This window comes from Pyrus communis, chromosome 1 (assembly GCF_963583255.1).
Source record: "Pyrus communis chromosome 1, drPyrComm1.1, whole genome shotgun sequence".
Taxonomy (NCBI): domain Eukaryota; kingdom Viridiplantae; phylum Streptophyta; class Magnoliopsida; order Rosales; family Rosaceae; genus Pyrus; species Pyrus communis.
Genome location: NC_084803.1, coordinates 7,351,487 through 7,377,976, shown reverse-complemented (window position 1 = coordinate 7,377,976; position 26,490 = coordinate 7,351,487). Strand labels below are relative to the sequence as shown.

The 26,490-nt window shown below is 37.0% G+C and overlaps 4 protein-coding genes and 1 pseudogene across 11 annotated transcripts; 2 read left to right on the top strand and 3 right to left on the bottom strand.

Moving 5' to 3' along the window:
* The first annotated feature begins 320 nt into the window (after positions 1-320).
* Positions 321-8,290, top strand: LOC137724555 (G-type lectin S-receptor-like serine/threonine-protein kinase RKS1). Of its 2 annotated transcripts, XM_068463344.1 has the most exons (4): positions 330-458; positions 5,623-5,665; positions 7,383-7,535; positions 7,631-8,290. In XM_068463344.1, the coding sequence occupies exons 1-4, from the start codon at positions 410-412 to the stop codon at positions 7,731-7,733; spliced, it is 348 nt and encodes a 115-aa protein (XP_068319445.1). In that variant the 5' UTR covers positions 330-409; the 3' UTR covers positions 7,734-8,290. The 2 variants fall into 2 exon arrangements, with proteins under 2 accessions (XP_068319491.1, XP_068319445.1); XM_068463390.1 differs by lacking the exon at positions 5,623-5,665 and having other exon boundaries at positions 321-458.
* Positions 8,291-10,488: 2,198 nt separating this feature from the next.
* LOC137707819 (uncharacterized) lies at positions 10,489-15,479 on the top strand. 7 transcript variants are annotated; one of them, XR_011064738.1, is made up of 6 exons: positions 10,489-10,811; positions 11,233-11,654; positions 11,780-12,520; positions 13,406-14,306; positions 14,555-14,655; positions 14,822-15,479. XR_011064738.1 is itself a non-coding variant. In XM_068446738.1 (4 exons), the coding sequence occupies exons 2-4, from the start codon at positions 11,241-11,243 to the stop codon at positions 13,451-13,453; spliced, it is 1,203 nt and encodes a 400-aa protein (XP_068302839.1). In that variant the 5' UTR covers positions 10,489-10,811; positions 11,233-11,240; the 3' UTR covers positions 13,454-15,479. The 7 variants fall into 7 exon arrangements, 1 of the variants encoding a protein (XP_068302839.1); XR_011064740.1 differs by having other exon boundaries at positions 15,201-15,371; XR_011064735.1 differs by having other exon boundaries at positions 14,555-15,479.
* Positions 15,480-15,484: 5 nt separating this feature from the next.
* On the bottom strand, positions 15,485-18,443 carry LOC137707811 (receptor-like protein EIX1; annotated as a pseudogene).
* A 1,048-nt stretch (positions 18,444-19,491) lies between these two features.
* LOC137715697 (GTP-binding nuclear protein Ran1A-like) lies at positions 19,492-21,458 on the bottom strand. The gene is made up of 8 exons (XM_068455041.1): positions 21,395-21,458; positions 21,238-21,307; positions 21,063-21,119; positions 20,839-20,956; positions 20,428-20,517; positions 20,101-20,280; positions 19,903-19,980; positions 19,492-19,710 (listed from the first exon to the last, which is right to left on the bottom strand). Exons 1-8 carry the CDS (start codon positions 21,395-21,397, stop codon positions 19,638-19,640), a joined length of 669 nt encoding a protein of 222 aa, XP_068311142.1. The 5' UTR covers positions 21,398-21,458; the 3' UTR covers positions 19,492-19,637.
* A 1,743-nt stretch (positions 21,459-23,201) lies between these two features.
* On the bottom strand, positions 23,202-26,076 carry LOC137736563 (GTP-binding nuclear protein Ran-3-like). The gene is made up of 8 exons (XM_068475817.1): positions 25,951-26,076; positions 25,752-25,821; positions 25,113-25,169; positions 24,881-24,998; positions 24,300-24,389; positions 24,016-24,195; positions 23,851-23,928; positions 23,202-23,622 (listed from the first exon to the last, which is right to left on the bottom strand). Exons 1-8 carry the CDS (start codon positions 25,951-25,953, stop codon positions 23,553-23,555), a joined length of 666 nt encoding a protein of 221 aa, XP_068331918.1. The 5' UTR covers positions 25,954-26,076; the 3' UTR covers positions 23,202-23,552.
* Positions 26,077-26,490: the final 414 nt, after the last annotated feature.

Here is a 26,490-nt window from a genome sequence, read left to right as displayed (position 1 = left end):
TTGTAATATTATTAAAATATGAGTGGGAGTCCGAGTTAACCAAAGATTTTTCTTGTATTTGAACCTTTGACACTGAAAAATATACTTTAACGTGAAACATATCGACTTGTGATTCACGCAAACTAATGGGAAAAAAAACATTATTAGATGAATTATCTATAGTTTGTAAAACAAAAAATATCATTATTTGGTTTCATTTAATGATTGAAATTTAAAGACGCGTGACCATCACGTGATTGAAAGCCACCGACTTATTCGAATTTGCACACTGCACATGACCGGGAGTGTCTTTAGATTGATTTCCAACCATTAGGGTGGGTCGTGTATGGTCGGCGTGCAGAGCAACGACGAAGTGGAAGGTCTTTAATCTAAAAGGAAGACGAAGTCGAAAAGATGCGCGTCTTTCTCCATGGCACTGGCCAGTGGTTTTGCGAGATCGATTGTGCACATCACCTCAGGTAAACCATTCTAGGGTTTCGATTTGATTGGGAAACCTATCAATTTCGTTTTTTTTTTTTTGTTGCACATTTGAGAGTTTTGATTTTATTGGGAAACTTATCAAATTTAGGGTTTTGATTTCATTCTTTCATGGTTGTGTGGAAAAGTGCCCCTTCGTATTTTATTTTGACCCAATTTTCACAAGTTGATTAGCGTTGATGTATCCTCTGTTTATTTTGTTTTTTTGCATACAATTTGTAGGTTTGGAATTTGAATTGATACATGTTGGCTTTGATTTTGGTTGCCTCAGTTCATGGTTGTGGTTGATAGTTGCCTTAATTCATGATACATTGGTGTACTATTAACTTTTAATGCTTTTCTTGGTTATTGTTGCCTCAATACATTATTGCCTCTGTTTTTTCGCAATTTTTTTTTCCAATATTTTGTTGCTCAATTATCCTGATACCGGGATTCAGGGTTGTCTTGGTATATGTTGCCACAATTCATGGTTTTCTTGGGTTATTATCTTGATACATTGATCATTGTTGTGTCGGTATATTTTTGTGGAAGTTCATAGTTGCCTCAATATCTTGATGCCTCATCCATGGTTGTCTCGGTTTATTGTTGGTTTCAGTTATGGTTTCCTTATTTGTATTGATGCCTCAGTTTGTTGTTGGTTTCGGTTGTGTTTGCCTTAGTTTGTTGTTGGTTTCGATTGTGTTTGCCTCAGTTTATTGTTTCGGTTATGGTTGCCTCTGTTGTATTGATGCCTCAATTAGTGGGTGCCTCGGTTTATTGTTGGTTTCAGTTATGGTTGCCTCGGTTGTATTGATGCCTCAATTAGTGATTGCGTCGGTTTATTGTTGGTTTTAGTTATGGTTGCCTTGGTTGTATTGATGCATCGATTAGTGGTTGCCTCAGTTTATTGTTTGTTTCGGTTATGGTTGCCTTGGTTGATTGATGCCTCGATTAAGGGTTGCCTTGGTTTATTGTTGGTTTTGGTTATTGATGTCTCAGTTGTATTGATGCCTTGATTAGTTGTTGCCTCAATGTAGTGTTGGTTTCGGTTATGGTTGACTCGGTTTATTGTTTGTTTCATTTATGGTTGCGTCGGTTGTATTGATGCTTCGATTAGTGGTTGCCTCAGTTTATTGTTTGTTTCGGTTATGGTTGCCTCTGTTCATTGTCGATTTCGGTTATGGCTGCCTCGGTTGTATTGATGCCTCAATTTACTGTTGGTTTCGGTTATGGTTGCCTCGGGTGTATTGATGCCTCATCATTGTTGTTTCAGTTAATTATTGCCTCACTTTATTCTTGAATAGTATTGTTGCCTTGATTAAAGGCTACCACAATTTATTATGGGCATAATACATTGTTTCCTTGGTTTATTGTTGCCTCAGTTTTTTCAGTGTGTTGTTACCTTGGTTCAGGATTGCCTCACAGTTATCTTATGCCTTATATTTATGATTGCCTCTCTTTCTTGTTGTTTGGATATCCTGACTCATACTATCATAACCATTGGACTCATTGTTACCTATAGTCAACGGTTTATTTTTGCCACTGATATTTGATGACTATTCATGGTTGTCTTGAACTCTCATTGTACTGGTGTATTGTCGTATTGATTAACTATTGGCTTAATATGTTGTTCTCATCACTCATACTTCCGACTGTTATTTGATGTCTCTATACATTTTTGTCCCGGTTTTATTGATTTCTTGGATAATAGTTGCCCTCAGTTTATTCCTGGCTACCTTTTGTCTCATTCTTCCCCGGTATAATGTCGCCTTAGATCACAGTTGCATCGGTTATTGGTTCATGATTGTGGTTGATAGTTGCCTTAATTGATGATACCTCAGTCTACTATTAACATTTAATGCTTTTCTTGGTTACTTGTTGCTCAATACATTGTTGCCTCTGTTTTTTCGCAAATTTTTTCCCAATATTTTGTTGCTTAGTTATCCTAATACCGGGATTCAGGGATGTCTCAGTACATTGTTGCCACAATTCATAGTTTTATTGGGTTATTTTGATACTTTGACCATTGTTGCCTCGGTATATTCTTGTGGAAGTTCATAATTACCTCAATTTTCTTGATGCCTCATCCATGGTTGCCTCGGTTGCATAGATGCCTCAAATAGTGGTTGCCTCGGTTGTATAGATGCCTCAGTTATGGTTTTATAAGTTGTTTTGATGCCTTCAGTTTATTGTTGGCTTCAGTTATGGTTGGTCTCAGTTGGGGTTGCCTCGGTTGTTTTGATGCCTTCAGTTTATTGTTGGCTGCAGTTATGGTTGGTCTCAGTTGTGGTTGCCTCGGTTGTATTGATGCCTCGGTTAGTGGTTGCCTCCGCTTATTGTTAGTTTCGTTTATGGTTGCCTCAATTTTATTGATGCTTCGATTAGTGGTTGCCTCAATTTATTGTTTGTTTCGGTTATGGTTGCCTCGGTTTATTGTTTGTTTCGATTATGGTTGCCTCATTTGTATTGGTGTCTCGATGGTGGTTGCCTTGGTTTATTGTTGGTTTCAATTATGGTCGCCTCAGTTGTATTGATGCCTCGATTAGTGGTTGCATAGGTTTGTTGTTGGTTTCGGTTATTGTTGCCTCAGTTGTATTGATGCCTTGTTTAGTTATTTCTTCGATGTACTGTTGGTTTCAGTTATGGTTGACTCAATTTATTGTTGGTTTCGATCATGGTTGCCTCGATTGTATTGATGCCTCATTCTTGTTGTTTCAATTAATTGTTGACTCACTTTATTCCTGAATAATATTGTTGCATTGATTAATGGTTGCCACATTAATTATGGGCATAATACATTGTTTCCTTGGTTTATTGTTGCCTCAGTTTTTTTTCGGTATGTTGTTACCTTGGTTCATAATTGTGTCACATTTATCTTATGCCTTAATTTGTGATTGCCTCTTTTTTCTTGTTGTTTAGATATCCAGACTCATACTATTATAATCATTGGATGCGTTGTTACCCATAGTTAACTTGGTATATTTTTGCCACTAATATTTGATGACTATTCGTGGTTGTCTTGAACGCTCCCAGTGTACTTGTGTATTGTCATATTGATTAACTGTTGGCTTAATATATTATTCTCATCAGTCAATACTTCCGACGACTATTTGATGTCTCAGATACATGTTTGTCTTGGTTTTATTGATTCTTGAATAATAGTTGCCCTCAGTTTATCGCTGGCTATACTTTTACCTCATTTTCCCCTAGTATTTTATCGTCTTAGATCACAGTTGCCTTGGTTATAAGTTCATGAAGGCCTAGTTATCTTCATGTCTTTATTCACAGTCACTTCAATTATTTTGATGCCCTAATTCATGGTTGCTTATTTTTTTGATTGCTACCTCAGTTTTTGTTGCTTCATTTCATGGTTTTCTTGGTGTATTGTTGTTGAAATTCTTAGTTGCCTTGGCTATATAGATTCTTCAATTAATGGTTTCTTTGGTTGTATTGATTTATCGGTTTTTGTTTGGCTTGGTATGTTGTCACAACTCTTAATTGTCCCGGTTATCTTGATGCCTCGTTTCATATAAATTTTGCAAAAAAAAATTAACCTGCAAAATTAGGGAAGTAATTATGTATATGCACAATTTGGAGGCACGTGTTCAAAATTGCAGAAAATCTAAACCAATCTATTTACTGATTCTTAACATGCAGAATCTGTAATGTCATCTCTCATCCAAAGTTCCATATTGCATGTGGCCTGTTTGGCTTACAACTGCCATCGCATACATAGATGTGAGAACTAATTGGAAAATATGTTACATATTGTATCTGTTATTTGCTTAAGTTATTTTGATTCTCTGGTTCCTTGTTGTCCTAATTGTTTTTGCACATCTTCTCCCTCGATACCCAATTCATGGTTGCATTGATTGATGTTGAAACCTAAGAAAACTCGGATCCTGCTATGAAATATATCATGAAACTTTCAAGGTTGGTAGTTGAGACTTGTCCTCCAACCCCTGTGTTTTCATGTATTTGATCTGATTCCTTAGTTTGTTCTATATGTTGACATTTATGTTAGTGATCTCTTTTCACTTTACTCTTGTTCAATTCGATTCGATTTAATGAGTGATAGTGGTTGCTTCAATTTTATTGATGCTTCATCCATGGTTGCCTTGGTTGTGTAGATGCCTCAAATAGTGGTTGCCTCGATTTATTGTTGGTTCCAGTTATGGTTTCCTAAGTTGTATTGATGCCTCAGTTAGATGTTGCCTCAGTTTATTGTTGGTTTCAATTATGGTTGCCTTGCTTTATTGTTGGTTTCAGTTGTGGTTGCCTCGGTTAGTGGTTGCCTCGGCTTATTGCTGGTTTCGTTTATGCTTGCCTCGGTTGTATTGATGCTTCGATTAATGGTTGAGTTTATTGTTTGTTTCGGTTATGGTTGCCTCGGTTTATTGTCAATTTCGGTTATGGCTGCCTCGGTTAATGGTTGCCTCGGCTTATTGCTGGTTTCGTTTATGTTTGCCTCAGTTGTATTGATGTTTCGATTAGTGGTTGAGTTTATTGTTTGTTTCGGTTATGGTTGCCTCAGTTTATTATCAGTTTCAGTTATGGCTGCCTCGGTTATATTGATGCCTCGATTTAATGTTGGTTTTAGTTATGGTTGCCTCGGGTGTATTGATGCCTCATCATGGTTGTTTCAGTTAAAGGTTACCTAACTTTATTCTTGAATAATATTGTTGCCTTGATTAATGGTTGCCACAGTTTATTATGGGCATAATACATTGCTTCCTTGGTTTATTGTTGCCTCAGTTTTTTTAGTGCGTTGTTACCTTAGTTCATCATTGCCTTACCAAACTTCTTTTTCTTTTTCCTATAAAAGAGAGAAATTTGGTGATTGTTACCCAGAAAGGATTAACTATTGGTTGTATAGTATTTTAACTTGCAACTTCTTATCCTTGTTTATGAGATTGTTTACCCTCGGTGAGTTTCTAACAACCTCAATTTATGTGGAACTTACAGATTGATCTTGAATTAGCATAAGTTGTTCTTTGAAATGGTCTCAATAGAATGGAGGAAGTTTTATAGTTTACTAGTGTCATTACCATAAATCTTGAATTAGCATAAGTTATTCTTTGATACGATCTCAATAGAAGGGAGCTTGGAAGTTTCCTGCCCTTTTCTATTTGTTTGTTGTTTTCAACATTTCTACTCCTTCTGCAGATAGGAGCTGCTGCAGTGAAATATCTCCTGAAACTTTTGCAAGGTTGGTAGTTGAGCCTTGTCCTCCAAACCCCATGTTTTCATGGTATTTGATGATTGATCTGATGCTTCATTTGTAGGTTTTTCTGTATGTTGACATGTATGTTAATGAACTTTTTTCACTTCACTCTTGTTCACTTCGGTTCAATTTAATGAGTGACTGATGAGATGGCTAAATTCTGGAATATTTTATTGTGTCATTTGTGTTCCCTTCTGGGAGATTTCTTAGTTAACTGGACTAATTGTTCAAATGTTTTTCTTGTATGTAATTTCAATGTAACCTAGTATCATGATGTTGGATAAGCTATTTATACAAACTGTGAGAGATGAGCATGACCATTTTTACTTATTTTGAAGTCTGGGGGATTTATGTGTAAAAATGAAAGGATCTATGTGGGGGGTGAAAGTGCTGGCATTCAACAGAACAATAGCATTTTCTTGAAGAAGGCAAGAGAAACTTAGAACAGACATTTTATGATTTATTAAGGGAGCATTGGTTGGAGAGTAGTGATTTGGTCATCAAACTTGTTTAAATGACTATGCTTCATGCTTGTGTAGGATTTTCTAAAGATGTATGAAAAGACCAAAAATGTGATGCCATCCCTTAAAGAAGTAAGAAGGGCGAGCAAATGATCCCACATACTGGTGTATGCTTTGAGTGAGCCTCTTCTCTTTTTTGCTGTCTCCACCATGGTTTCAACCCCCCCCCCCGCCCCCCCCCCCCCTCCCTCCCTCTAAAAAAAAGCTTAGCCTTTTAAGGTACCTTCCTTTTCTGTATTTTCTCATTCATTCAAACATTACCCACCCTTTGTTTGAGTTATAGTTTTATCTGAGTTCAATTTTGCGAGTTTAGTTTTAATCGGTTTCCGTGGTTGATCTAATTGTTGTATAACTTTGATTTGGTTCCTTTTGAGCGTTTTTTATTTCTCTGAATCTGACATTTTGGTTGATGTATCTTGATCATACCTACATCCTTATATTTCAATCTTTCTCATAGATTTTGAGCTAGCATTTCTGATTTATGGTAGGTTACTAGGCTCATTTGTTATCAGGACTGCTTTTACCTGTGTTCCTATTGGGATCATAAGCATTTCCTTTTGTAACTTGTGGATTGTACAAACAAATTCAGTGGCAAAATAATATATGCTCTTTGGTATAAGACTCAAAACAGAATTATATGCTCTTTTGGGAGGAACATTTGCCGATCTGCCCAGCTGTGTGAAATGTTTAATATTAGTAGAAAAATGCACTTAAAAGGCTAAGTAACAAATTCAGTTAAAACTACATTATGTAGATATTAGGAGGGAGGAAGTGGCTGTTTTCTTTGGTTTGGTAACCTCACCGCCGTAAAAGAATTCACTCCTGGTGGCGGTGGCAGCTTCGGAATGAGGCTTGTCTTAGGCCTTTGTCTGCAGTTATGCAAAGTAGGGTTAAAATACATGAAAAGCTTGTTTTAATATGGATATTTGAGATCAATTCTCATCAGTTCTGCAGTGTTAAATCCTGGGAATGCTAATTGCGGGACTGAGATTGTATATACAGAAGAAACTCAGAAATCAATGTATTTATCTTAGACATGGTCTAATTTATCAGATACATGATGAGAAGATTATGGTACAAATATCTAAATCAAAGTATCTTGACTACATAAAGTGCATCAGATAAGGTAGTGATCAGTATAAAATTTCAACAGTGTAACTAGCTGTTCACTTACATTTCAGGTGTCAGAAAAAAGGATTGCGGAAAAGAGTACCTTGGAGAAGCAGGGAAAACACGGAGTTACCACTATTTGACTTGACCACCGTAGCCAAGCCACTAGTGACTTCGCAAGCAGCAACAAGCTGGGAGAAGGTGGCCTTGGACCTGTGTACAAGGTAATATAAATTCATGCCACTAAGATGAGTTACTTTGTGAAACAAAATTTTGGGACCCGTTAAAATGATGATCCATATATTGGGCACATTGATAGGAGGGACGATATTGCAGTCAAGAGGCTATCGAAGAATTCTGGACAAGAAATGAGAGAGTTCAAAAATGACATTATACTGGCAGCCAGACTTGCTATCTTGTAAATAAGCTTCTGGGTTGTTGCATTTGGCAGTGTGTAAAGCTTTTTGTGGTGGTAGATCCCTCAAAAGCAGCCTGGTTTCTACGCTAAACAAAGTGTCCCCGAATTACCATCAAGAACGCATCCGTGTTCGAATAATTCAGCACTACATTGGTAGAACCTCGGTAGGATCTTCATTCCGGTGCTTGTTCATCCTTCAGTCTACCATCAGAAAACATGTTCGGCAGGTTGACGTGACCCTTGGCAGTCTCAGTTGGGAAACAATGACATGAAATCATAAGTTTGCAGTAACGGTATTCAATTTATTTTGCCAATTACCAAGAAAAATACTTGAATTGTGAATAATGTAAGAGATTTAACCCATGTCGCGTGCAGTCTGATAATAGCAAGGTCCGGTTCAGGACGTTTGGTGGTTTGCTTTGAAAGCATATGCCGTTATTTGTAGGAACACTTATCAGTCGAGCTCGGCTCCGCATGACGGTTTTGACACTTTTGGGGCTGTAAAGATCAAATACGTTTGGCCAAAAGATGCAACTTGTGAACTATATTTGCTTCACGATAGCTTCCCACTAACGCTGTGGCATTACTTTACTACGAATAAGTATACCTAAAACTTTTCATTCTCTTTAACGTCATTTAAAGTTGCCATTGATGAGTTAAACAAATGGATAGTTGGGGTAAAAAATGATGAATGGTAAACTTCTTTGTATCATATAGATAACTAAAGTGTCTTCAAATCAAATAAATTTTTCTAAATATGATTTTTAGATGATTATAAGAGAACAAATAGTTTCGATTATGACGTTTGTACAGTGAAACAATGTCACGCTAGTGGGAAGAAGGAAAGTACTATCCTTTGGCAATTTGGATCACGTGGCCGTTTACGACTGCACACAAAATACAGTAAAATCTCTTTAAAGTTATGTAGTTGGGATCAAACCAATATTATAACTTTAGGGAGGTTATTACTTAACAAAGGTGTTTAAGCGCTACAATTTAGACAGTGAATAACATTGTTGAGTTTTTTTCTCTCAAATGTCAACTTATTTTAGCCTTTCACAAAGCCTAAACTTATAACAAAATACCTGATAAAAGAAGGAATAATCTTGAAAGAGAGCTAAACGTCTTGTGCTTCCACTTTTTGCTTCTCTGTAGAAAAGATGCCAATGCAATCCTTGAGAAGCCTTTTTGTGTGTTTGTTCTTATTCTCCTTCCCTTCCTAGGTATCTCATCTGCAGCTACTCCATGCACAATCACCCCAGCTTGATATATTAGAGACGTCGAAACTCTGGTTTCAGCGGGTGGAAGCTTTCAAATGGGATTGTACTGATGCTGTTGTGTGCGTAGCCAACAGAGAAACATCAATTGGTGATTCTTCAGGACTTTTAAAGCTCACTAAGGTATTCTCGTCCTCCTTATCAATAGCTCAAACAGCATTGTGTGATCATCGAATTCATCAAGAATCGAAGGGAATCCAGTATCGCAACTCTTGGATTCTGGAGATCTTGTGGTGCAAGTTGGGAACGACACTAACCCGGATAACTTCTTGTGGCAGAGTTTTGATTATCCTTGTGACACATTCCTACCGGAAATGAAGATTGGTTGGGACTTGGTTACCGGTTTAGCTAGGTATGTATCGTCCTGGAAGAGCACATAAGATCCTGCTCTAGGAGAGTTTTCGATACAAATGGATCATCGTGGGTTACCACAAGTTGTTTAAAGAAATGAGCTAAGATGCAGGCTAGAGGAGGCTAGAAGAGGATCATCGTGGCAAATAATCTCTATGGAAAAATGTCGGCAACCCTAAGGTCCGTTATGAAGAAATGCGAAAGAAGGATGACGGAAGAGATGTGGAAGAAATGTCATGAAATATATAAGATAAATACAGGGAGATGAGAAAGTTTAGCGTTTTATGAAACTAATTATGCAGAAAATGTGTTGGCTCGGATGGGTAACAATGTTGTCTTTGTTACATCTTGGACTTCTAATTTTCCTTTTTAATTATCTCGACAGCTCTAGTTTGACTCTTTCTCTGTCTTAGTTGTCCTTTTTAGTTAATTTTGTCAAGGAAAAAAAGTGTAATTTTTCGGACTATATCGGTAATGTCAAATGATTTTGATTAGTGTGAGACTCACTTGCACCAACAATAAAAAAATAATATAAGCGTGCGTGAGCTATTATCGCGTGTAGAGTTAAAAAAAACTTTTAAAGACTCTTTAATGTTTGGTTTATTACACCAACACTTTTTATTATCACACCACCACTCCTGAATTGATAAAAATAAAAAATAAAATATAAAAAAAACATGCCTAACTTCTATTTTTATGAATAATTAACTTTATTTTCCAAATAAAAAAAAGAATAACCTTTTATTTCAAATATTATTAGTGTATTAGATACGAACTATTTTTTCTTTTTCCAGTTACAAGAACACTTGAATTTTTTATAAAAATTTCAATTTGTTTCTAATAATGTTTTTAATAGAAACGCTTGTGAGTGTAAATATTTTCAATAAAAGTAATCTCAAACGAGTCCAAAGATCACTTCATCTTGCAAAACTTGTTCACCAAGTCCTGCTTTTAGATTGTCATTTGGACACTTTTTTTTTGTTTGGAAAAAGATGCTTAAAAATGTTGGACACTTGAGAAGCAAGTTAACACTCAAATACTTTTAAATCAACATTAATTAAAAAAATAGTAAAAATCCATCCACTTCATGAAAAATAAATTTTTAAAAAAAATTAGAAAAATCAAAGTGATATAATCTCCTAAAAATTAGGTGAAAATTACCCAGTTATGCGCATTACGCACTCTCCCTTCTGGCCGGGGGCAAAACTTCAAACGGACGCAAAAAAGGAAAAAAATAATAAAAAATCAAAATATAAATTCGTAAACAACTTTATTTTCTTCATATTCTCACACAAACAGAAAATTGCAAACCCTAACTTTCTAAATTTCCTCCCAATTCCAAGCCCGCAATTCTCAACCCTACAGGCTGGAAATCGCCAATTGAAGCCGAAACACAGAGGATCTAGGGCGGTATTTCACGTGAATTGATCGAATTTCGCAAAATTTCAAGCAAGGTGAGTCGAATCTGTTTCAATTTCGATTTCTAGGGTTTGGAATTTACGCTCTCAATGCTTTGTTCGTTTACTTTTATGTGAAATTGAGTACGTTTGGATTGTTTTGCGAAAGATTTTGGTGTTATTTGCTTGCCTAAGAACTCCGTTTCTGATTTTGTATTAAAATTTGGGGCTTTTCATTTACTTGGTTCAGTTTGATATGTTGGGGCTTTTGATTGATTATATTTTGTTTTGTTTTACTCTAGTCCAAATTATTTGGTTTTGTAAACTGTTTCACTACAATCTGGAAAAGTTGTCCCCTTTCTAAGTTTTACAAATGTGTATCTGCTGATTTGTCTTCGTTTTTTCGTGTAGTTGTTGATTTTACGGAACTCTTAGGCTTCGTTTCTGATTCGAAGATTTGATTTCTTGGTTGTTACAGGTTTTGACATGCTAGTAGGCATCATGAGATTCAAGAAGGGAAGCAAAGTGGAGGTACTTAGCCAAAAGGAGGTGCCTGGGGGAGCATGGCGCTGTGCTGTGATTGTCTCTGGTAATGGGCACACATATAGTGTTAGCTATGATTGGTCTGGCAAGGATAGTCAGGCAGTTGTGCATGGAGTCTCAAGGAAGGATATTAGGCCTTGCCCTCCGCCTATTCAAAGAGTGGAGAGTTGGGCAGTTGGTGATGTTGCGGAGGTGTTTGATGTTGGTTTCTGGAAAATGGCCACGGTGATAAGGGTCTTGGATGAAAATTATTACTTGGCTAGGATACTTGGATCTTTTGAGGAGTTAAGAGTCCACAAATATAGGATCAGGGCACGCCAATTATGGAAGGATGACAAATGGTTTGTGATCGGAAAGGTAAACTTCTGTCTGCCTCATCTTTGTTTTATTTATTTTATCATTTCTATGCTTATTGAATATATCGATAACAGTTTCAGGCCTTTCTTTTTATTTTATTTGCTTACTAATATTCCTTTTGACAGGGTCCAGACAATCGGATGAGCTCGCAAGACCCCCAAATGAAAGCAAAAATAAAGCTACCCGCCAGGAATGATTGTTTACCTCCTCTGTACAACATCAGCTGTCAGGATTCCCATAGTGTTTCATCTGGATCTTTGAAGAAGGCTTATCCATATAGCTCTTCTATTGAGGGATATTCTCGAAAGATGAGGGCAATTGAGAAGGGGTGTGAGCGTCAACGCGTTTTTTCTGGGTCCCCATCTTACTTGCTCAAAAAGGTGGATGCTGTTGCTAACCCGCGAGAAAATCTGGTGGAAGAATACATGCATAGATCCTTTATTAATCGCACAACTGGATGTGTTGAAAAGGAGAGGGAAAAGTTAAATGGTGTTATTTCTTGTTTTGTTGAAAGAAGCTCAGAACTTAATGATAGCGATAGTGATGCATGCTCTGTTGGTAGTTGTAGTGTTATCAGTAGCAGTTCAAATAAGTTGTCCGGTCACAATTTAGCAGGTACTAGTCAAGATGTAGATACCCTTTCTAGTGATGCAGAGTCCTTTTGTTGCTGTGAAGATGCGCAAGAAAAATTTTCCCTTCCTCTAAAAGAGGATGTAGCAGCAGGAATCCATAGGTTAGAGTTGAATGCTTATCGCAGTACTCTGGTGGCAATGCATGCTTCTGGGTCCTTAAGCTGGGAACAAGAAGCGTTGTTGACAAATCTCCGTATTTCACTTCACATTTCAAATGATGAACATTTGATGGAAGTAAGGAACTTACTTTCCGCAGGAACAAACTTCAATATTACATAACTTTTGATCTTTACGATGTTCAGTAGCTTTATTGCCTTTCATACTTTGTAAGAATCAGAGAAATAATTGCTACAATTTATCCTGCTTATCTTGATTGTTCAATCTGTACTGATTTAAACCTGGGAAATTTGTACTTTGGAAATTATGTACCTGATTTTATAGAAGTGAATATTCCAGGTTCACCGTGGTTCTGTCTTTTCATTTGTTTTTAATAATCTCGTTACCAGTTTTTTCTCCATTGTAAGAAACAAGGATATATTGCTACATTTTGTTGTGATATTTTAGTTTCCAATGTCCAGTTATCTAAGTGTGTAAAATTTGTACTTAGGAAGCTGTGTACTTTGTCTTATAAAGAAGTGAATACTTGTAGCGTTTTTCCCTTTTGGAAGGTTTGTGCTTTGTAGTTCTTATGTGCAGTATTTAGTGAGTATGGAATCAGAGAGGATTTGTATCTATCCATGATCTAGTCTCTTGGGACCCAATTACGTTTGTTTAGTTCTATGACGATGACAAGGATGAACACTTGTCTCCATATGCTTTTGGTTTTATATTAAGGACTTCTCTGTCTGCACTCTAGATTGTTTACAAGGTAAAATGAAAAACCAAGTTTCTGATCCGGGAACAAGGATCACCATATTTCTGTTCTATCATTAATGATTGGTTGAGTGAGATGGTATCATTAAGTATGTGGAAGATTGGTTCATTCTGCATTACACATGGAATATGAAGTGTGTTGTTATGCCATATTATCTTTTTACTTATTGAATGGTTCCTTGTTACCATGTGAATGCATACAGAGTTCCGTTTCATGATTCTTATTTCGAATCCCTGCATTTTCAGGGCCAAGGTTGGAGCCTTGCTTGGCTTGCCTTGCTTCCAAAGGCCTAGATGATGCTGGGATTTATCATCTTAGCGTGTACAGTGGGACTATCTATTTCCAATTTTCTTGGTGTATGACTATGTCACTAGTAAGTGGTACAATGGTTTCCTCTGTTTTTTCGAGGTGGTTCATTTTCTCTGCTGGGAACTGGAACACATCTTGTACAAAGCAGAACATGAACTTTGAAAGGTTCCCAGTTTGCTTGATACAGTTTACCTGATCTTTTGCTCTATGATATATCTCTATATTTTCTATCATTTTTTCATTTTTACTGTTGAAATATAGGACGTATTATATTGCTTGAGATAAAAAGCTATGTTAGTTTAGCACTATCTCCATGCAGTATTTGAACTTGCCCGGTAAATTTTCTGTTTTTTTTGTTTTTTTTGTTTTATCTTATTGAACTCTGGAACGTTTTACATGATCCATATCCATCTGTTTATTCAATACTCCTTATCCAACAGTACTTTGTGCATTAGTATGACAACCTAAATGGCTTCGAATTTACTGTATAAACCCCTTTTTGGCATGCATTTATTTCCATATTAGTGTATGTACTTTGATGATAGTAATCTGAAGGCATTGATGTTTCTGTTTTGATTATGACATGAAATTATTATGTGATATATTTCTGTTGCTATTAATTGAAGCTTTTGATGGTATGCTATTTTTATTTTAAAACAATAATTTCTGATGCTATTAATCGAAGCTTTTGATGTTTTGAAATTGTCATATATTTGAAAGTTAAAACAATATAAGTGGACAGTTGGCTACAAGAGGTAATTCCCACAACTAGAGAGAAGTGAAAGGAAAGAACTAAACTACATTCTGCCAAGAGATTTCTCGGAATTCAACATGGAGGTATGGTCGGTTACTTATTGAGAGAAATTTGTGATTTCTAACACTCAATTGTATTCACATGTGAACTGTTGTGAACTATAAATTGAATTAGGATTTGTGTGAATGATTAAAGCAATTTGTAGTTATCTCATTTGTAAAAGAATCATTGAATCGAACTCGATTGCATTATGTACTGTTAGTCTGTTACCATACTTGAATGTGGTCATGGTATTTGTTGGAAATTTTCAAGGAATTTCACATGTTATTAGATGATGATAAGACGCTGATTGCTGGTTTTGGAGCTCAGATAAAAGAATCAATTTAGATCACAATCATTTGTCCCAACTACATAGTATCATTCGTTGACAAGGTAATGCACACATTTCTTTGTATATAATTCTCAATCCTCTGTTGACAAGATCATGCAGTATAAAGTTCATTTTTGAGGGCTCGGTTTGTTGTACACATAGACCTGCTTAGAATCCATTGGAATTTTGGCAGTTTGCATGATGTTTATGATTCGAGTAATGAAATAGGTACGATGTGGGCGCGAAAGACTTCTTTAGATGGCAGTCTCATGAATGTATGCTGTGGGATAGTGTGATATACGTGGTACGCCATCTCAGCTGCCATGTTAGTTTGTAACATTATATTTTGCATCTCTTTTTCTTCATGTCTGCGGGGTGCCGTATTACTGGTAAATTTTGCTACTAGGGAATATGAAAACCTGAAGCTACATTTTACATTCTTTTGTCTGCGTTTTTCAACCCAAAAGGAGTCTTCCAAAAAGTTCACTATTTACTACTGCAAATTTCTTTTTATATGCGTTTTTAAGCGGACTAGATGTTACAGTCAAGCGTTCGAAATTCAGATTTGTCACATTGATCTTGAGGACAGTTGAGCTTTCTTTTGCAGTTCTAATAATGTACGAGGTACCTTCGACACCAGGTCTTATCTCCTTCAGAAAATTGCTCAAGAATTGCTGTTAAAGAGTTAATAACTAGAAAATGCTGTCATGGATCTTCAGTTCCAATCGAACCATTTTCCTTTTTCTTTAGATAATGAGCATTTTGTAATCAGGCTACTGTTATGCAGTTGTTTATATGAAATATAATCATTGTAATTGTGTATTTATTTGAAATTAGCAAGGAAATTACTCGACTCTCATACACAAACACAAGTATTGGTACAGTTTATATCTAATAAATAAGAAAATTCAACAATAGTAGCATAAAGCTTCGCAAACATGGGCGTAGCCAAGTTGGTTTATAGCTCTCTTGAATTATGGCATAAAGCTTGTTTACAATGTTATTTTGGAACCTCAAAAACCTTGTGCTCCATGGCATGTTCAACAATAAGAAGCCAAGAATACTCCCAAAAACCAAATGCAAACCCTATCATAATTCAAGTAATCATCTTCAAGTAAACGCATAGATGCTCCCTCTTTCTATCACCTGATGAACCTGGACCTTCAACATGGTTTGTGCTGCACTCCTCCGGTGGAGGTCCACAAAGTTTATTTCCAAGGAAACTGGTCGGATCAAAGCTCTGAAGCTGTGTACTTACCGGAATCTTCCCTGACAAATTGTTATCAGACAAGTTCAAGTAACTTAGAAACGTTAACTTTGACATGCTTGGAGAAATCTGACCGGTAAGTTGGTTCATCGAAAAATCGAGAGATTCTAACCATTTCATATCACCAATCCTTGAAGGGATTTTCCAACCAAACGATTGTTTGATAAGTTGAGTGATTGCAAGCAGATGAGGCTGGTCAGCTCTTCAGGGATCTCTCCAGATATAACATTGTCTGAAAGGTCCAGGCTTGTCACCAAAGCAAGCTTATTGGTATACTTCGTTTCTCTACCTTTCCTCACCAAGATTGCATTCTCTATGTAGTAATCCTCAAAAAAACCATAATCGCCAAGTGAATAAGTGTAGAACAAAATGGGACCTCCCGAGTTTGAAAAGTTTGTCATGGCAGTGAAATTGTTGAAACATGTTGGTATTGCTCCGAAGAGGTTGTTGTCCGTGAGGTCCAGGATCTGGAGCTTTCGGAGACTACACAGTTCATGAGGAATGTTGCCGCGAAGCATGTTCGAACGGAGGCTGAGGACTCCCAAATGTGAAAGGCTTTTACCAATCCATGTTGGTATGCTTCCAACAAACTAATTATTGTGAAGGTAAAGAAGGAACAAGGACACACATTTTCGTAGGGAAGTAGGTACTGCTTCGGATAAGCGATTATTATGCAAGTGCAACAATAGAAGGAGTCCTAAGTGCCCAACGGATGCTGGAATGTTCCCAATCAAATTGTTGTTTTCTAAGTTGAGAAGTTCCAAGTTTTGCAGATTGTCCAAACAGTCGGGAATTTCTCCTATGAGAGAATTGTTGTGAAGTCGAAGAATTTGAAGTTGTTTCGGCCCATCAGTCTTGTCACATAAGAAATGAAACAGAGTTCCAGAAACCGATGAATTGGAAAGATCTAGTGAAGATACATTGGAAGAAAATAGAGGTAATGAACCGTTGAACTAGTTAGAACCTAGGTTAATTACTACTGTAGAGCTGGAATCTATATTTGCTACAAAAATATTTGGAATCTTGCCATACAATTGATTGTAAGAGAGATCCACAAATAGTAATCCAACGGAAGAAAAGTTCCAAAACCAAGTCAGAATGGTTCCTGAAATCGCTGTATTCGACATGTTAAGAGTAAGGAGTTGTGTTTGAGTTTGAAGCCATGCAGGCAACTCTGATGGCTCCAGATGCCAAGAATTTAGATACAAGGTGTATAGTTGGAAGGGAGGAAACCAATCCAGACTAGTTTTCAGAGTCAGAGAATTTTCGCTCACGGAAAATTCTCTTAGTCTTGTCAGATTAGTGAAATGAACTTTAGAGACAACACCCTCTAATTGATTGTTATAAATGTTCAAATGTTCTAAGCATGATAGATTTCCCAAGGACACTGGAATCGGACCTGATATGGAATTACTCAAAAAGTCAAGCAGGCCTAAATTTTTGAAGTTACCAAGCTGGTATGACAGATGACCTGAAAGATTATTATCTGATAGAGCCAAATACACCATGCGACCTGAACTGCACCTAGAAAAGCTTTCAAATATTTCTGAAACGCCTCCGCTGAAATTTTTTTTTGACAAATCGAGAACCATCAGCTTACAGAGGTTTCCCAATCAAGTTGATTGTCAAATATGTCAAGATTGACAAGGGCTGTTAAGTTTCCAATGTAACTCGAAATTTTGCCATGAAAGTTATTTTCAGAAAGAACTAGTGTTTCAAGATAGCTAAAAGTATACAACCAGTTAGGAATGGGAGAACTGATAGAGTTGTAATCGAGATTAAGAACTCGAAGACTAGTCATGTTCGAAATTCCACCTGGTAGGAGATGCAGAAAACATTCAGACATATGTAGTTCTATCAGCTGAAAGGGGAGTGTGTTTTTACCCTGCAACCAATGTGATACTTTGCTAAGATCTATAGCAGCAATGTTCAAGTGTTGCAAAAGAGAGAGGCCAGAAATCCATTCAAGGTTCTCAACTACAAGATCATTATCAAACAGGCCAAGAGCGCGAAGACTCAAAATGTTTCCTAGTTGAGGAGTTATTGTACCTCCAAACCCTGCTTCCGAAAGGTTGAGATATCTTAAACTTTTCAAAGAACCTAAGAAGCTTGGAATTTCTATGCCTTCAAAATCATTGTTGTGTAGGTCCAAGTAGCTAAGATGCTTTAAATTGAGCAGGGAAAGATTTAACTTACCACCCAAAGACTTGTACCTGGACAAACTCTCGCTCGAAAATTCCTCATCTGAATAATAATTTCCGAGGTGGAGTTCGCAGACATGGCCGGTTTTTTATCACAGTCAACTCCAGTCCAGTTGCAACAGTCTCTTTCGCCGCCAACCCACGATAAAAGCCGGTTTGAAGGACCCTTGAGGTCTTGCTTGAACACCAGAAGTGCTTGTCTCTCATATTCTTTGCAAGGCGCACTGATGAGAATTCCATTACATAAGCAAATGCTAATTGTTATCGCAATGCTTAGAAATCTGAGAAGTGAAAAAACCTTCACGGGGTTATCCATAAGGTTGTATTGACTATGTATTTAGTGCTTGAGGTGAGTGAAGAGTGATCAATGAGATCCAGTTATATAAACGTATTATTGAGGAGAGTGGTCCAAATTGGCCTGCTCAATAAATTATTTGAAAGATTATGCTAGGCCTGCTCAATAAATTATATAAACAAATTATCGAGGAGAGTGGTCCAAATTGGCCTGCTCAAGAGTAGAGCCAGGAAATTTCACAGGGATAGGCCAGGCCATAGTTTTTTATTTAATTTTTAATTTTTGTTAAAACTTGCTGGGATAAAGGTGGTAGATACTGAATGGGTTTAATGAGTACTCATTTATTTTTATATCTCCATAGAAGGTCTGTTACACTATTATCACCACTAACGATATCATCACCATAAAACTAGGTCAAGCAACAGGCAAGTCGTGATTGCTATAGCCTCTCTATTTTCTACGTCCATCCCCTCGTCGACATCGACATCATGGTAGACAAAGTCGTCATTGACTTGTTTTTAGGTCAGTCAAGAGAAAAAGGACAAAATTTAAAAAATACCACAAAACTGGGTTCTTATTAGGGCAGAAATGTTAGTTTGGTTAATGTCTTCTCAAAATCTCTCTAGCCTCCGAAATCACGCTAAGTAGTTTCAGGGTAATATCATCCTTAATAGTGGTGCGAGCACGAAACGGATACGACTGCAACGAGCTTAACAGAATAAATGAAACTTGATTCAGATCATGTGCAAAAATTAATTTCTAACCAAGTCATCATACATCACACATTTAGCAATATATATTAATTTCTAAGTGTTCCTCTTTTTTTTAGCAACTTCTCTTATTTTTCTGTTTAATCAATGTTATAATTCTGAAATTTTTAACAACTTGATCACTATATATTAATTTCTAAGTGTTTCTTTTTTTTTTTTTTAAGCAACTTCTCTTATTTTCTGTTTAATCAATGTTTTAATTCTGAAATTTTTAACAACTTCACAAAGTCAATTCCATAGAGCTTTGCTTGTATTTGCTGGTAACTCATGAAGATTTCTGTAGAGAAAATGTACTGATAAGAAGTTCTTTTTTGGTCTATTCTATTGAATGAGGAGTTAAACTAGTATGTATAAGGGGAGAAAAAAGAAATTTGACATTTTATAATCCTCAGCATAAAATGTCCAACTTAATTTGCAAAAAGTTTTATAGTTCAGGTCACATTGATAACATATTCAAAAGTACACCACACTGCCTTTTCCTCTACTACAAAATGTAGAATCATATAGTAGGTCACGAATCAATCAGATCATCATCGTCATCGGGAAGGGGTTGTGCAACTGCATCTTTCAATTCTTGTTCATGCCTGTTAACACCACCACACCAGTTTGTGTTAGCAAGAATTTCTCATCAAAACTAGAACATCAGTGATGTACTATCGCACCAAACCGTGCTAACAATTGCTTTTGAAAAATCCCATGCTTATTAATCATATTAGGGTTGATCATGAAACTTTTTGTTCAAACTTTTTTAATCAAAGTGGGGGTCTATCACTTACTTTGCTTGTACAGCCATGTCAATATGAACCTCCGGAGGAGCAAGAGCAGGTGATTCAACAAAATGAAGATCATTGTTTCTGCAGGGACCAACGGAACATATTTCAGCACATGAGAAAGTTAAACACGCAGGGAGAGGAAACAATCCAAACCATAAAGAAATATGGCAAATTCATTGAAATAAACGATGTATAAATTACCCTGCAAGCTTCCTGGCCAGGTATAAGAAAGGTTTCTCAAAGTTGTAATTGCTCTTGGCAGAAATCTCATAGTACTGGAGATTCTTCTTCCTGTGAAAGGTGACCTGCTTTGCTTTCACCTGCCTTTTTTTCACATCTACCTTGTTTCCGCACAGAACAATAGGTATGTTCTCACAAACCCTGGACGACAATAGAACTTAGAAGACCTTCAAGTTAAGAAAACTGGAAAGGGGGAACAGCTGAAGGAAACAGAAAAAGGGTAGAAGGGAGACAAAACTGGAAAATCAGAATACTAAGAAAACAGTAAATAAATCTCAAGTAACACACCTGCAGAGATCGCGCTGCCACGTCGGGACATTTTTGTACGTCAAACGAGCAGTAACATCAAACATGATGATGGCACACTGTCCATGAATACTGAAAATCAAGAAAAATAGCAGATCATGTAAGTATTAAGTGCAGTAGCAATAGACATCAACCTATTCAAACAGTGGAGAAAAGAAGATTCAAAGATAAGGGCAGATCCAAACAATAGACAACGATAGACAAACAATGGCTACAAAACCATTAACTGCACCGTACTTTGGTGTAAGGACTGAAGATGTATATAATTCCTAGATAATTTGATTAAATTCAATGGTTAGGCATAACATATGTCAAAAGCACAATGAAATATAGATTACAGTTAATCATGAACAGGATGCAATTAAAATGGAGGGTTGTGGTAAGACGACATACTAATAACCATCTCGAAGTCCACCAAACTTCTCCTGACCAGCTGTGTCCCAGCAGTAGAACCTGATCTTCCCAAAATTTGTGAAGAAGTCCAACGGATGAACCTCAACACCAATCGTTGCTGCAATTCGCCAAGCCACAGTAAAAATCCAAATTTCACACACAAAAAAAACCCAAAAGTCACTGGCAATCACGCAGAGATAATAAAAGGAATTTATCTTCCTAACGTTCATATTTCTTTTCGAACTCTCCAGTCAGATGGCGTTTCACGAAAGTGGTCTTCCCTGCACCCAACAAATACAGCAAAAGTTAGGGTTTGACAAAATCTTATATCAGAATGAACAAAAAAAAGGAAAAAGACGATATTGAAGCTAAACAAAGAGAAAAGCGAAAAACGTGTACCTGTTCCACCATCGCCGACGATGACAAGCTTGAAGCTGGGTAAATATACAGTTGCCTGATTCGGAAGAGCCTGTAATCAAATACAACAATGATCATTTTCGATCAGAACAAAACCCTAGCGATCGAACTGCCTAGAGAGAAGAGAGAGATTGCTTACCATAGCAAGAGAGCTGCAGAATGTGATTTGATATAGGGATTTGGAGGAGAGGGAAGGGTTTGAATTCTGCGGAGAACAGTAGTACTGAAGAAGGTGAAGGACTTGCGGGTTTTATATCGGATGGACGCGGAACAAGCACGCCAGAGGTTCGGCTTTGATTCAAAGCTATTTTTCCGCCGTTGGATTCCAGTCCCGCTTGAATTCTCCGCTTGAATTTTGTCCATACACGTGGCACCTACTTCCCTAATGTGCTTAACAAATCAATTCGTTTAATTTAAATTGAATTTAAAAAATTATTCACACTATATTTTCCCTTTTTTTAACAGTTAATGGGGTCTATCCCTTACTTTGCCTGTACAGCCATGTCAATTTGAACCTCTGGAGGGGCAAGAGCAGGTGATTCACCAAAATGCAGCTCGGTGTTTCTGCAGAGACAAACGGAAGTGACAGAATATTAACTTTCAGCCCACGAGAAGGTAAATAAAACCGAGAGAAAAACGATCCAAACCTAAAAGAAAAAGTTGAAAATTCATTGAAATAAATGATGCAGAAATTATCCTGCAAGCTTCCTGGCCAAAAACTACTAAACCAGAAACACAGAATATTAATAAAGGGGATAAATAAATCTCAAGTAACAAACCTGAAGATATGATACTGAAAGTCCAGAAAAGGAAAATTGCGTAAGTGTCAAATATAATCAAAGGTGCCAAAATCCTCTGGTTTACAGAAGTTGAACAAAACAAATAATTCCAAGATAATTGTGATTTGGTGTTTATGTTCAAGATTCTAATTAACCAAAGAACATGATGCTTCTATATATTGAAACACGTACATTACGGATAGAAGAATAATAATGCCGGCAATTTGAGGAATATCTGCAACAACAACAAAAATCCTAAGTTCTAAAACAACAAAATAAGAGAATCTCGAAACATAAGTGTTCAAAGCTTCGTAGTCGCTCCAATGGCGCTTTACTAATTCTCATAGATGTTGCTTTGCATGTGCAATTCATTATTCATAGGTGTGGTGTTTTCTAAAAAGGCCTCGATAGAACAGTGGTAGAACCCTAACCCTAGTTTTGCCTGCACATGTGAAAGTAGGCAACATTGCCTACTCCATTTAAGCTTGAATTTGCCTATGTGGCTCATCGAAAGGAGTTTGGTTACTCATTTGCCTACTCCATTGAATATGCTCTTACTAGAATCAAGTCTTGTTTCGAGGTGCTATGCTTTTACTAGAAACAGGTTTTGAGAAGCACAAACCCCAATCAAAACCTCATCAAAGCCTGTTAAAGGACTTTTGACTTTGTCTGTCAAAGGCCATGAACTGTGCTACGTGAGTTAAAACTTTCTTCTGCAACTTTATACTACGGTTTAGTGATGTTTCTTTTTTTAATAGGTGAGAAGTCTTAGAGCGCTACTTGAGTTAAAACTTTCTTCTGCAACTTTATACTACAGTTTAGTGATGTTTTTTTTTTAATAGGTGAGAAGTCTTAGAGCATCCCCAATGGTAAAAGCAACCAAAGCAGGCAAGATTGTAGTGCAATGACGTGACATATTGCTTACTCATTTGCCTATGTGGCTCATCAAAATGGGTTTATCTTCTCAATTGCCTGCATCATTGAAAATGGTCTTCAGTTCATATCTGTCACTCGGTATTGCTGTCTAGTGAGAATACTTCTCACTAGATTCAAATCTCGCCAAAATGCAAGTTTCAAATCTAGCCGATTGCTAGCTTGAACCAAAATTACATTATACCGGTATCAGTTCAATTTGGATTTGACAATATCCCTCAAAGAAACCGAACGGTACCAAACCATACTATTATTTAACATTTGGTTCGGGTTCTTGGGCCCAAACCAAACGGTTACGAATCCTAAAGCATCTTCCACAAAAGTTTCCTGAAAAGATAGGCTACATAGCAATAGAACGGCACTGCATAATATAGATTGAACAAAATGTCGGAAGATGGCTGGATACGAAGCCAATTCAAAATCAAAAGAACTTGGCATTCTCCAATTCACATCCTCAATTGACCAGGAAAATCAACACTTACAAACAACAATACCAGAAGTTTCATAAAAAAAAAAACAAAACAAATGGTCCGAAGACCACGAACAATAATAAGGGAACTCTCAACCAGACGACAACTTCCACATCTACTCGAATGCTTCATCATCATCATCAGGAAGGGGCTGACTAGCAGCTGCAGCAAGCTCAGCCTCGTGCCTGTATTATCAATTACAAAATCAAACGTAAGCTCCTGTTTGCAACAAGTCATCAAAAAGTACCAACACCAATGCGCCGAGTCCAATCATAAACCGTTTGCCTTTTTTCCAAATCTCTATATTCCTAGTCACTAAATTAGACGTGTGTGTGCAAGTGTGGGTTGTGTGTGTGCGAGAGAGAGAGAGAGAGAGAGAGAGAGAGAAACTTTGGTTACGGAAGAAGACTTACTGTTGTTGTGCAGCAAGATCAATGTGCACTTCTGGAGGAGCCAAGGCAGGGGATTCGACAAAATGCAAGTTAGGATCCCTACAACAAGCCGCACTTTCAGTAACTTAAACTGCACTTCCAAAAGTCACAAGAAAAATACATTTATTTACAACTTAAAGATTTTACCCTGCAAGCTTTCTGGCAAGGTACAAGAAAGGCTTCTCGAAGTTATAATTGCTCTTAGCAGATATCTCATAGTACTGCAGATTCTTCTTCCTGTGGAAAGTAACTTGCTTTGCCTTGACCTGCCTGTTCTTCACATCAACCTTGTTTCCACAAAGAACAATGGGTATGTTTTCACACACTCTGGAATTCAAAACACGGTAACCCCAAAAAAGTTAATATCAAACCCGAAACCTCATTGGGTGAAATCCATGCGATAACAAACAATGAAAATTTTGCATGCAAACCTGCAAAGATCCCTGTGCCATGTAGGAACATTCTTGTATGTCAACCGAGCAGTAACATCAAACATGATTATAGCGCATTGCCCATGGATGCTGTACAACAATGTAATTCAAAACCACAATAAGAAAATGTCACATTTTGGGGATAACAATCAAACATGCATGGTGACTAATAACTACAAAATGTTCATGCATCCACCAGGAACAGAAACTACAGATAATGACATGAATGCATAGAGTATAAAGCATAATAAAGAATCCTTTCAACAAGGTCGGATTAAACTATTCTTAGTCATTATCAATAAAACCAAGGTTTCGTCATCACGATTTGCATTATCACATCTGAATGAAGCACGTAATCATTCGACTAAAAAAACAACATTGAATTAGCACTATACAAGAATAAGCACCAGCTTTAGACTTTGACAGATCCAACAAACCAAATCTCAAGTAACGCTTAATGCTGATAAGAATTTAGAAAGCAGAATACTTGTACTCAAAACACAGCCAAAAAACAAAAGCAAACAAGCTTGATAACAAACCCCAGCCAGAAATTTAAAAAAAAAAATCTAAAAAATACTCACTAGTATCCATCTCTAAGACCTCCAAACTTCTCCTGCCCGGCTGTATCCCAGCAGTAGAATCGAATTTTTCCACAGTTGGTGAAAAAGTCCAATGGATGAACCTCCACACCAATAGTTGCTGTCGATTAAACAAGAATGTGAATGAGTTACATAGATCACAAAATGGCAAGGGAACAGTCAAAAAAAAAAAAAGACCAACTCAAAAGGGAAAAGTGGTACGCAAGATACTTACGTTCATATTTCTTCTCAAATTCGCCAGTAAGATGTCTCTTCACAAAGGTTGTCTTTCCTGCATCGACAGAAAAGTTTCAATCAGGGAAAAACCACGGAATTACAAACAAATTACTCAATCCATATTGTCAAAGTTACAAACTTAAACCACAGTTTGAAAAAGAAAATGTCCACAATCACAAATAACAAAAACCTTATTACACCGAGACAGTATCAAACCACCAAACATATTATTTAAGCCGCATTTGCATTTGAATCATTATAACAAAGTTCAAGAACCGAAACCCTAGTAAACAATTTCTAGAGAAGCGAGAGGTTTAGATGTACTCTTAGTTCATTTCCACTGCCATTATCGATTTGCAGTAATGTGATCAATATCATGACGAATCACCCTACAACTATATAACCACTCAAAAATCCAAACTTCACATTTACAATTTCGCTACAACTAATCAAAAAATTAAAATCTTTAACCAAATTTAAAAATCGAACTCCATATTTTCCAAGCGACCAAGTTTGCATCTGGCTCACTTGAGCTCAGAAACCAATCCAATTTGTCCAAAAAAAAAAAATTCAGAAAACGAAAATTTTCTGAGAAACCAAACAGATCATGAATCGGAAGAGAAAATGAAAGGCATACCTGTTCCACCATCGCCGACGATGACGAGCTTGAAGCTCGGGTAATCCACGGTCTGCTGATTCGGCAAAGCCTGCAAAATTTCACCCAAAATTTATAAACAAATTAGTAAAAAATCGGTTTTCTCAGCAGCCAAACAGAAAATACAAAGATCAAAAGAATCGGACAGAAATTTTCCCGAAAACAAAAAGCGAGGACTTACCATTTGAGTCTAACGCTGTGAGTGGCGCGGAGAGCAGGGCGAGTGGGGGGGGGAGAGAGAGAGAGAGAGAGAGAGAGGGAACGAGTTGAGATTTGATTAGGGTTTATGTAGTCAGAGCCTTTTCAGAGACCCTAGCACATTATTATGTTAGCTTCAATGTGACGCTGGGATGTGGGCCGTCCGATTGTGACAGCAGGGATGATCTTGATTGACACGTAGCAGAGTCGGTTTGACGTTTTGGACTGTGCCTGGTTTTGTCGGACCCGGTTTGAAAGATTGAGTTGGGCTCTTGGGCTTGGGCTTTGAGCTGGCGTAAACCGTTTTTATCATTAAAAATGCTTTCGAACTCTCATTTATTTGTTCACTTTTTTTTTTAGTTTCTGGCATAGATTCATGAATTGATGCATTTGACATGTGGATTTGATCTAGTGATATTTTTCTTATGATGTGTTAGAGGGCATTGAAAGTTTTCTCACGTTGAAAAGAAAGCTTTGCGTAAGTAGTTTATATAATTTGGGTTTCTCTTTTATTGTCAATTGA

Coding starts and splice junctions, on each gene's coding strand:
- LOC137724555 (XM_068463344.1), top strand. CDS start 410: ATGGCACTGGCCAGTGGTTTTGCGAGATCGATTGTGCACATCACCTCA. Junction 459..5,622: donor GATTGTGCACATCACCTCAG/GTAAACCATTCT, acceptor CTCCTTCTGCAG/ATAGGAGCTGCTGCAGTGAA. Junction 5,666..7,382: donor TCTCCTGAAACTTTTGCAAG/GTTGGTAGTTGA, acceptor CTTACATTTCAG/GTGTCAGAAAAAAGGATTGC.
- LOC137707819 (XM_068446738.1), top strand. CDS start 11,241: ATGCTAGTAGGCATCATGAGATTCAAGAAGGGAAGCAAAGTGGAGGTA. Junction 11,655..11,779: donor AATGGTTTGTGATCGGAAAG/GTAAACTTCTGT, acceptor TCCTTTTGACAG/GGTCCAGACAATCGGATGAG. Junction 12,521..13,405: donor ATGATGAACATTTGATGGAA/GTAAGGAACTTA, acceptor CTGCATTTTCAG/GGCCAAGGTTGGAGCCTTGC.
- LOC137715697 (XM_068455041.1), bottom strand. Junction 20,518..20,838: donor GGACTTCGAGATGGTTATTA/GTATGTCGTCTT, acceptor CTTGATTTTCAG/TATTCATGGACAGTGTGCCA. Junction 19,711..19,902: donor GACATGGCTGTACAAGCAAA/GTAAGTGATAGA, acceptor TGGTGTTAACAG/GCATGAACAAGAATTGAAAG.
- LOC137736563 (XM_068475817.1), bottom strand. Junction 24,196..24,299: donor TGGCACAGGGATCTTTGCAG/GTTTGCATGCAA, acceptor TTTGAATTCCAG/AGTGTGTGAAAACATACCCA. Junction 23,623..23,850: donor GATCTTGCTGCACAACAACA/GTAAGTCTTCTT, acceptor TTGATAATACAG/GCACGAGGCTGAGCTTGCTG.